This window comes from Rutidosis leptorrhynchoides, chromosome 3, assembly GCF_046630445.1.
Source record: "Rutidosis leptorrhynchoides isolate AG116_Rl617_1_P2 chromosome 3, CSIRO_AGI_Rlap_v1, whole genome shotgun sequence".
Taxonomy (NCBI): Eukaryota; Viridiplantae; Streptophyta; class Magnoliopsida; order Asterales; family Asteraceae; genus Rutidosis; species Rutidosis leptorrhynchoides.
Window position 1 is genome coordinate 692,621,908 of NC_092335.1, and position 10,593 is coordinate 692,632,500.

General features: G+C 37.7%; 1 protein-coding gene across 1 annotated transcript; it reads left to right on the forward strand.

Annotated features, from left to right (window-relative positions):
- Positions 1-218: 218 nt before the first annotated feature.
- On the forward strand, positions 219-9,843 carry LOC139899532 (acetyl-coenzyme A carboxylase carboxyl transferase subunit alpha, chloroplastic-like). The gene is made up of 9 exons (XM_071882365.1): positions 219-293; positions 5,366-5,473; positions 5,577-5,737; positions 6,159-6,273; positions 6,449-6,603; positions 8,101-8,152; positions 8,241-8,309; positions 8,420-8,497; positions 8,606-9,843. The coding sequence occupies exons 1-9, from the start codon at positions 228-230 to the stop codon at positions 9,683-9,685; spliced, it is 1,884 nt and encodes a 627-aa protein (XP_071738466.1). The 5' UTR covers positions 219-227; the 3' UTR covers positions 9,686-9,843.
- The last annotated feature ends 750 nt before the right edge of the window (positions 9,844-10,593 follow it).

Sequence of the window (10,593 nt, forward strand, 5' to 3'; positions counted from 1 at the left end):
ACAAGAGTACCCATGGCCTGAGGATCCAGATCCGAATGTTAAAGGTGGAGTTCTTAGTCATCTTTCCTCATTCAAGCCTTTATTGGATAATCCGAAACCAGTTACCTTGGAATTCGAGAAACCGCTATTGGATCTACAAAAGAGATTCATCGATGTAAGCTTTGTTAGCCGGTTTTAATATGATGATCAATTTGTGATGATGTGTTTTATGTATGCAGGTGCAAAAAATGGCTGATGAAACTGGTTTGGATTTCAATGATCAAATAATTTCTTTAGAGAACAAATACCAGCAGGTGAAATTTATTTGGATATTTCATTTTTAGTTTGAACAGTGTGATTATTTGATAATTTTAATTGTAGTCGCGTTGCATGCTTTTTTGTACAACACAAAAAACTTAAACTTTCTGTATAGACGCCCTATGTAAAATTTTTACATTGCTACCGTGTCGTTTCTTGTCTAACTATTATGTATGTATTATTTTTGAAAGAAGGTAATTGAAGAATAATTCTGTGTTCCCATTCAGCTATCAAAACGTATGTATATATACAAGTACAGCACCTTTGGCTCCAAGTCAACTAACAAACTATCCTACAAATAAGGAATGCCAAATCTCTAAATAACAATACAATATTGACTATATCAAATCCTATTATACACTGAATTATATCGGTATGCTAATACTCCCCCGCACTCGAAACGGGAGGTGGACGTACATTGAGAGTGGCTTTGAACTCGTTAAACAGAACAAAAGGTAGACCCTTAGTAAAAATATCCGCAACCTGATAACCTGAAGAAACATGTAAAACACGGACCTGACCGCGAGCAACTTGTTCCCGAACAAAATGAATATCAAGTTCCACATGCTTTGTACGTTGATGCTGAATAGGATTGCTAGATAAGTAGATAGCACTAACATTATCACAGTAGACAAGTGTAGCTTTGTGTACTGGATGATGTAACTCGAGAAGCAAATTGCGTAACCAACATGATTCGGAGACAACATTTGTAACGCCACGATATTCGGCTTCGGCACTAGATCGAGATATTGTAGGTTGTCGTTTAGAAGACCAAGAAATCAGGTTATCTCCCAAATAAATACAATAGCCAGAGGTGGACCGTCGCGTGTCGGGACACCCAGCCCAATCAGCATCGGTGTAGGAAACCAGATTTGTAGAAGACGATTTGTAAAGATGTAAACCTTGATCAAGACTACCTTTTATATATCGTAAGATTCGCCGCAAGGATCCCATATGCCCTTCATGAGGGGCGTGCATATGAAGACATATTTGTTGTACGGCATAGGAGATATCGGGGCGTGTGAAAGTGAGGTATTGTAATGCCCCGGCCATGCTTCGGAAGAAAGTAGGATCAGAATATATGGCACCAGCTTTGGCACTTAACTTGGAATTGGTGTCTACGGGTGTCCGGGCCGGTTTACAGTTGAGCATATCGGCGCGTTCAAGAATCTCCTTTGCATAATTAGCTTGGCTAAGAAACAAACCATTAGGCGTGTGAGTTACGGAAATACCAAGAAAGGAACTGAGTGTACCAAGATTTGTCATAGAAAATTCCATGTCTAAGGATCGCATGATGGAATCTCGTAGTGTGATAGAGGAAGCAGTCAGAATTATATCATCAACATATAGTAATATATAAGCAACATCTCGACCCTGTTTGTATATGAACAACGAATGATCACACTTACTATGCGAAAAACCAAGGGTAGCGACGTAGTGAGTGAACCGTTGGTACCAAGCGCGGGGTGCCTGTTTTAAACCGTATAAAGACTTCTTTAGATGACACACATGAGTGGGACGAGAGGCATCACTAAAACCGGCAGGTTGGTGCATATAAACCGTTTCAGTAAGTGTCCCGTGTAAAAAAACATTTTTAACATCCAATTGGTTGATCGGCCACGAGTGTTGAAGAGCTAGACTTAAAACCGTGCGTATCGTAGCTGGTTTCACGACGGGACTGAAACTTTCCGTGCAATCTATCCCAACCTGTTGAGACCTGCCATCACCAACCAAGCGAACTTTGTATCGCTCAAAAGAACCGTTAGCACGAAACTTATGTTTAAATATCCACATAGAACGTATAATATGCATGTCGGGTGTTCGAGGGACTAATTCCTAAGTCCCATTTTTAATAAGAGCATGAAACTCGTCTATCATGGCACGCTTCCAATGAGGATCGTTGAGTGCCTCGGCCGGGTTTCGAGGTATAGGAGAAGGAAGAGTAGTGGTGGTGAGGTTAAAATGGATTTTTGGTTTTCGTATACCCGACATAGCGCGAGTGTGCATGGTGCGTGTCGGTATTGGAGACGAAGGAGGGGATGCGTTAACATCGTACATGTGGTCAGTGGAAGAGGTTGCATGGATAGAAGGTTGTACTATAGGAATTTGCTCAGTAGGTTGTGATGCGTGAGGAGATGATAAGGGATTTTCAGAAACAGTAGGTTGTAAGTTATCATTGGATGTATTTAAATTGGAACTTGTTGTTGGGCCATTATTGAAGGTTGATGGGCTAGAAGGTGGCGAGGGTGAAGGTGAGTGGACTAGTGGGATTTGTTGTTGTTGGGCCGTTGGAGAAGGCGAGTCAGTGGGCTGATCCGAGGGAATTACAGGAGAGGGAAGGTTGTACAAATTGTCATGTAAGAAGTGATAAGAGTCAGAGGTAGAGAGATGAGTAGATGCAAAAGGAAAATGGTGTTCATCAAATAAAACATGCCTAGATATAATAATGCGTCGAGTAGAAGGGTTGTAGCATTTGTAACCCCGATGAGATGTAGGATAGCCGAGAAAAATACATGGTGTGGATCTCGGTTGTAATTTATGAATGGTAGGTGAAGGGATGAGAGGGTAGCAACGACAACCGAATACGCGTAGGTGGGTGTATGAGGGCTGACGATTGTATAGGCGGTGTGTGGGTGTAAGATTGTTGAGTGTTTTTGTAGGTAAGACATTGAGAAGATAGGTGGCCACGTCTAAGGCGTGATGCCAAAACGTGGGAGGTGTGCAGCTTTGAGCAAGAAGGGTGCGAACAATGTTGTTTATAGCTCGAATTTTTCTTTCGGCCTTGCCATTTTGTGGTGAGGTGTGTGGACAAGAGAATCTAAAAAACATGCCATTTTCTTTGCAAAAATTATGAAAAGAATTGTTGTTATATTCGGTGCCGTTGTCGCATTGTAGTGATTTGATTTTCAAGGAAAATTGGGTTTGTACAAATTTGTGAAAGTTGAGAAAAATAGTAAAGACTTGTGACTTATGGCTAATGGGAAAGGTCCAAAGAAAGTTCGTATAGTCATCAAGAAATAATACAGAATATTTGTGACCGGAGGAACTGGCAACGGGTGAGGTCCAAACATCGCTATGAACAATTTCAAAAGGAGAATTAGTTGTAGACATTGAATTAATAAATGGCAATTTTATATGTTTTCCTAACACACATGCTTCACATAATCCAGAGTTTTTATTACTAGAACAAATAATAGACTTTTTATTATTGAGAAAACGAAGAATGTTGGCGCCAGGATGTCCTAAACGGCGGTGCCAAATATCTTGAGACAAAGTAAGAAAAGACATTGGAGAGCTAAGTTGACGAGCAGCAGATGGAGTGAGCGGGTAGAGGTCGCCAGTGCTATCACATCTCATAATGGGAATTCCTGTCCTGAAATCCTTCACAGTAAAACCAAAGGGATCAAAAGTGAGTGCAAGGTTATTGTCAGTTGATAACTTTCTAACAGATAAAAGGTTTTTAATAATGTTAGGTACATGGAGAACGTTTTTTAGTTCAAAGGGTGGATATGGATGTGGTAATTTAGTGGATCCTATACCACGAATGGGAAGTGTATTGCCATTTCCAACAAGGACATGTTTCGGTATGCTCAAATTAAAATAGGGAGAGAGTGTACCTCGATTACCTGACATATGTGAGGAGGCACCCGTATCCATATACCAATCATTGTCGGGAGGATTGAGGGACATTGTATACATAGCCTGGTCAATGTCAGTCGATGCATAGGGTGTAGTTTGGCCAGTCGAAGCTAATGGGGCTTGTGGTCGCGGACCAAGCAGGCCACTGTTGTTATTCCCAGATCGGGCCCAAGGTGTAGTTGGGTATGGACAGGGGGATGAGGTAGAAGCCCACGGTGCATTTCCAGCTTGGTGAGTTGGGCTGTAATTAAAAGAGGCCCAATTGCTATTTGGCCTGGTCCACGGTTGGGAGTAATTGTTCCCATGCCAAACACCCCCATTCCAGCTATTACCATTCCAGAATTGGCGACCCCTTCCTCTACCAAACCCACGACCTAGATTACTGGTTCTGCCCCCTCGACCCCGATTATTTGTGTTTCGAGAGTAATTGGAGTCCCGGTTGGCCGAAGTGGGTGGTTGTTCCTTCGATTCGGTGGCGGCGAGCATGGCGGTGTTAGAATTTTGCGAATTGGACATCGCAGCCTGTCGGTTTTCATTGATTCTTCAAGAATCAATTTTGATCTTGCTTCATAAAAGGTAGGTAACTTCTCCATCTGATTGATGTGTGTTGCAACGGTACTGTAATTTTCATTCAAACCGGCCACCAATTGAAGGACTAAATTCGCAGGTTCGATGGTGGTGCCAACATCAGCAAGTTGGTCAGAAAGTGATTTGAGTTCTTCACAGTAAGCGGATATGCTGGAGAAGTTGTCGAGTTTGCAATTGGTGAATTGATTCATGAGAGCTAAGGCACGTGAGTGTTGATTGTCGTGGAAGATGCTTTTGAGTCGATCCCACGCTTTCTTCGCGGTAAGATCTTTTTCTAGAATCATTTTGAGTAAGCCATTGGAGATTGTTGCGTAGATCCATTGGAGGACAATTGCATCTTGTCTGTCCCATGTTTCTTGAGTAATTTCGGTTGCTTTAGAAGAGGTGGAAGCAGGGATTGTCTCTGAGGTAAGATGAACAAGTAGGTCGTGTGCTTTGCAGTGGGTGCGAAAGAGTTCACTCCAAGCATTATAATGACTGGTTTCTAGTTCTAACTTGATAGGGACAGATAGAAGAATATGATTGATTGGTTGAATTTTGGAGAGATCAGAAGACATGGTGATTGTGGTGATGAAGAGGAGGAACGATTTTGAGAGAAAAAAAGAAGATGGGATCTTTTTTAGTCTGATACCATGAAAGAAGGTAATTGAAGAATAATTCTGTGTTCCCATTCAGCTATCAAAACGTATGTATATATACAAGTACAGCACCTTTGGCTCCAAGTCAACTAACAAACTATCCTACAAATAAGGAATGCCAAATCTCTAAATAACAATACAATATTGACTATATCAAATCCTATTATACACTGAATTATATCGGTATGCTAATAATTTTGCAGGCGCTTAAAGATTTGTATACACACTTGACACCAATACAGCAACTTCGTATAGCTAGACACCCTAATAGACCAACTTTACTTGACTACATCTTCAACATTACTGATAAGGTATGCTACTCCATCCAAGTATTCTGGTTTATTATGATGATAAAGTTACATACTTGATCGTTTAAAGTACATGAAACGTCTTTTTGTTTTTTGAAATCTGTAGTTTGTAGAGCTTCATGGTGACCGAGCTGGTTATGATGATCCTGCTATTGTAACTGGTATTGGAACAATAGATGGCAGGCGAATTATGTTTATCGGTCATCAAAAGGGTAGAAATACCAAAGAGAATATTCATCGCAACTTTGGAATGCCTACACCTCATGGGTAATAATATGTACATTGTTACGCTAACACTATCAGAATTAGAGGGGGAAATCTTTTAAATGTGTCAAACTTTGGGTTATCCTTTGTCCATATCAGGTCAAATTGGTAATATTTGATTGAATAGAACTTTAATGATGTTATATATTGAAGATGTTAGTTACTTGTAATCTAAGGAACACACAACAAAAATTGTTTATAGATGGGCCCGAAATCTTTTGATCTGTTTCACAATTGGCCTGATCCATCATCCATTTGTTACCCCTGAGGTATATATATATAATAAGATGCTTGAACACACACAGCTTCAGCTTTGGTTGGACGTCCCACAATAGTAAATGTGTTGCTATGAAGTCCTTTGTGATATGACCTACCTTATTAAATAAATGTTGAATGTTGATTTTTTATTTATGTTTCTGGATAGTTACCGCAAGGCTCTACGAATGATGCGCTATGCAGAACGCCATGGGTTCCCTATCGTCACATTCATTGACACTCCAGGGGCATTTGCGGATCTTAAATCAGAAGAAAAAGGTCAAGTATGTAAAACTAAATACTACTATAAAGTAAACTATCTACTATTTTAAATTTATGGTGTACGTTTCGATAAATGAAACTTTCCTGTGCTTATTTGATAATATCACATGGTTATCCATCCATTACTGTGGTTGAAAGTGCACAACTTAGTGGTTGGTTAATGTATGGTGTATGCAGGGTGAATCGATTGCCCAAGATTTATATACTATGGCCGGAATAAAGGTACCGACCTTGGGCATTGTGATTGGTGAAGGTGGCTCTGGAGGTGCTTTGGCTATTATCTGTGTTAATAAACTGCTAGTGCTTGAAAACGCAGTCGTCTATGTTGCCAGGTGAGTATATTACTTTTTGTACACATTTGTAACTTAAAGATAATAATAATTAATTATAGGCATGCAGGCTGGCTAGCTCACATGGCTTAATGAAATTTATATTGTATAGTCAAATTGTGAACACTGCTATATTTTTTCTTCATAAATGACTGTCTCTTAAGAGGACCTTTTTAAACCAACCAAAAATTCCAATTTGTCAGCTTATTTAAACACAAAAGGTGAAATCTTTACAAGCTTTACGTGTTGGTGATCTAAATGAACCAACGCTTACAGCTTAAAGTAATATGTGCAAATTCCAAAATATTCGTTATTGCAGTATGTTTCATTATATTATATATTGTAAGCTGGCTTTGCGTCCCTTTAATTGCTCAAAGTTACAGTACAACTTTCGATGGCCTTCAAAACTTCCATTGGTGTAGTAGAGGTGGCAATGTGTATGGCGGACCGGACAATATTTGTATGGGTCAGTTGGGTTGACCGAAACACTATTTGTTCATAAGTTTGAGGTTTTAATTGGTTTATAAATAATTTGTATAGTATGTTAATGTTAATTATGATTATTATAGAAGTTAAGCTATATTAATAATGATCTAAATTTTTTTAGTAAATTATCTAGGAAAGTTCTTTCTATTTTATTATCGGAGGTCCATCTAGAAGCAAACAGTCTCTCTTACCTCGAGTGAGGGATGACTTTTTTCAGCCCGTTGGTGGAGAAACTATTGTCTCTACCCGTGAGTGAAAAAACGATTTCCCTCTTATTTCAAAGTAGATGAAGGATTGTATACATCTCACCTCACCATACCCCACATGTGTGGGATTGGGCAATGATGTTATTGTTGTTTATAGGAAACTAATGAATATTCATCTTCCCATATATATATATATATATATATATATATATATATATATATATATATATATATAAGAGGGATCAAATGAGAAATTTTTTGTGTGAGAACTCAAAAATACACTGAAATTCGAGAAAAAAAGGGAAATTCGAGCAAAAAAAGGGAAAATTCGAGCAAAAATGGGACACGGTCGAACAAAAAAAGAGCAATTCAAGCAAAAAATGGGACAAGGGCGAACAAAAAAGTGATATTCGAACAGAAAAAAGGCGGGCGAACAATTTTGTGTTCTACATTTTTGATAGTCGAACAAAAAAATGTAGAACACACGGGTAGTCGAACAAAAATGCTGATATTCGAACAAAAATGTGTTCTACATTTTGAAATTCGAACAAAAAAAAAAAAATTGCTCGACTATGAATTTTTTGTTCGTCCGTGTTTTTTATTTTTGCTCGAATTTCTTTTCTTTGCTCGCCCGTGCACATTTTTTGCTCGAATTTTAGTGTATTTAGAGTTCCTAGAGTTTTCACACTAAAAAAGTTCTCACTAAATCCCCTCTATATATATATATATATATATATATATATATATTGCACTTAGTAATGTGATTACCAATACTCAATAAATTATTTAATGTTGGGTGATATAATAGCCCAGAAGCATGTGCAGCAATTCTTTGGAAGAATTCTAAAGCATCTCCAAAGGTTGTGAAACTGTTCTTGTGTGTTTTTATTTATTTATTTGTGCACAAAGTACTTGAAATTGATAGATACATTTTTATTCCATTTATAGGCTGCTGAGAAGCTCAAGATCACTGCTACCGAGCTTTGTAAGCTACAAATTGCTGATAGCATCATCCCTGTAAGACTTGAATTATTATTTATTTTTATTCAATATAAAATAAAATGTACAATTGAATGAAAGTGGATCGATTTGGCTAACCATTTTTCTAATATTAATAATATCTGCAGGAACCACTAGGTGGTGCACATACAGATCCACACTGGACCTCACAGCAAATAAAAACTGCCATTCTTAACTCGATGGATGTGAGTCTACATATTCGTTTCTCTAATTGTAGTAACATCATATTATACTTGATCCATATTTACTTACACATAGAGATTAATTCTCTATCATATCACATATATATACAGGAACTCCAAAAGATGGGAACCGAAGAACTCATAAGACACCGTCGGCTCAAACATCGTAAGATTGGTGGGTTCCAAGAAGGACTGCCCGTTGATCCCGAAAAGAATTTCAACATGAAAAGGAAAGAGGAACCGCGACCCGGACTTATTTCTGACAAAGTGTTGCAGGCTGAAGTTAATAAACTCAAGGACCAAATTATTATGAAAGCAGGGGAGTCATCTTCAATAGCTCCAGATATGGATCAAAATGGGTTGATTGAGAAACTGAAAAGAGAAATTAATTATGAATTTTCTGAGGCTTCTAAAGCGTTGGGGATCGAAGAAAAATTAAGCAAAATGCATGAAGAATTTGCTAAAGTAGAGACCCGACAGTTGACTTCTGGTCAAATTGAGAATCTTGAGAATCTAAAGAAGGAGTTTAGTGACAATTTAGCAACCGCTCCAAACTATGGGAGGTTGGAGTACAAGCTAAGCTTGCTAAAAGAAATAACTGATGCTAAAGTCTTTGCTGAAAATTACAAAAAGACTCTTCCATTGAAGTCTAAAGTAAATGAAAAGTTCAAACAGGTTCTGAAAAAACAGAATTTGAAACAGAAAATTGAGGCACTGAAATACGAAATTGAAAAGTCCGGGGTGTCTGCTATCGAAGAATTGGATCAGAAGCTCAAAGAAAAAGTTGTTGAGATTAGGGAAGAAGTTGAATCTGAATTTGTCAACGCCCTTGAATCTTCGGGTGTTCATGTAGCTTCAAAAGTTGGTAACTCTTCAATGTCAGTAATCAAAGCTAAAGTTGATGAACTAAATTCAGAAATTAATCAGATAATTCAAGATGTGATTGAATCAACCCCGGATTTGAAGAATAAAATCGAGATGTTGAAACTTGAGGTAGCAAAGGACAAGAACACCCCTAGTGAGGAATCAAAGGAAAAGATTGCGGGTTTGGAGGTGCAAATAAAACAAGGTGTTGCTGAGGTCATGAGTTGTGCAGCCGTTAAAGATAAATATGAAGAATTGCAGGCGGAACTTGCAGAACTTTCCGGAGGATCTAATGGAAGTTTGATCAAGGAACCGAGCTACGCATAAAGTAAGATATGTGGAGCAAAGACCTCTGCAGGCTGTTGCTTTGAAAGTTTGTTGTTCCAGTTTAGTTATGAATACAGATTTGTCAGACTTGTATATGGATCATATTTTACATGGACTAATATTTTTCAGAAGTTGTCAATAACTTTTCGTTTAAACTTAACAGCATGAAGCTGCACCGTTTGTTTTTCATTCTTAAATTCAATGAAACCATGTTACCGTACTGTTATAAATTTGGTTTGGGCATGAAATAAACTTTATATTTGGTGGGGTTATAAAGAATTTTCAAAGTTTCTGGTGATCAAACTCATACTATATACAACTTACGTTGTAACAAAATAAATCTTTTAACAAATTCATACTGCATTGACTAACAAAGTGTACCCAAAAGTCCAAAACATAACCACCCTTAAATAGATTAAAGATTCATTTTACAAAAACAAAATGATCGCCAGAAATAGATTCATACTGTAATACAAAGCTTGGTTTAAAAAATATAATAAAAAAATAAATATAGATTCATACTACATTTTGTTGACTAACAAAGTGTAGTAACAAAACAGATTCATTTTACAAAAACAAAGTTGTTTGGTTACCATACTTGTATACCATATTTGAACTGTTTAACACTTAATCATTCTCTTCTATCGAATGCTTCCTTTAATTTAACTAATTATCAACTTTTCTGACACATTTGATACTTGATGATTACAGAATTTTGTTTTCAGCCTTTGACATGTGGTTATTACATTTTCATATCAACATTTTAAATGGTCTCTATTTTTCTTTATAACACAAGGACTAGCTAGCCTCTTAAATTATCGTAAATTTACAACGGTTACCAATGGCCAAATCCACATGTCCCGATTGTGCTGATTATTGCAACCAATGTCCAAGCAGAGTTTGAAATT

Coding starts and splice junctions, on each gene's coding strand:
- LOC139899532 (XM_071882365.1), top strand. CDS start 228: ATGGCTGATGAAACTGGTTTGGATTTCAATGATCAAATAATTTCTTTA. Junction 5,738..6,158: donor GGAATGCCTACACCTCATGG/GTAATAATATGT, acceptor GTTTCTGGATAG/TTACCGCAAGGCTCTACGAA. Junction 6,274..6,448: donor AATCAGAAGAAAAAGGTCAA/GTATGTAAAACT, acceptor TGGTGTATGCAG/GGTGAATCGATTGCCCAAGA.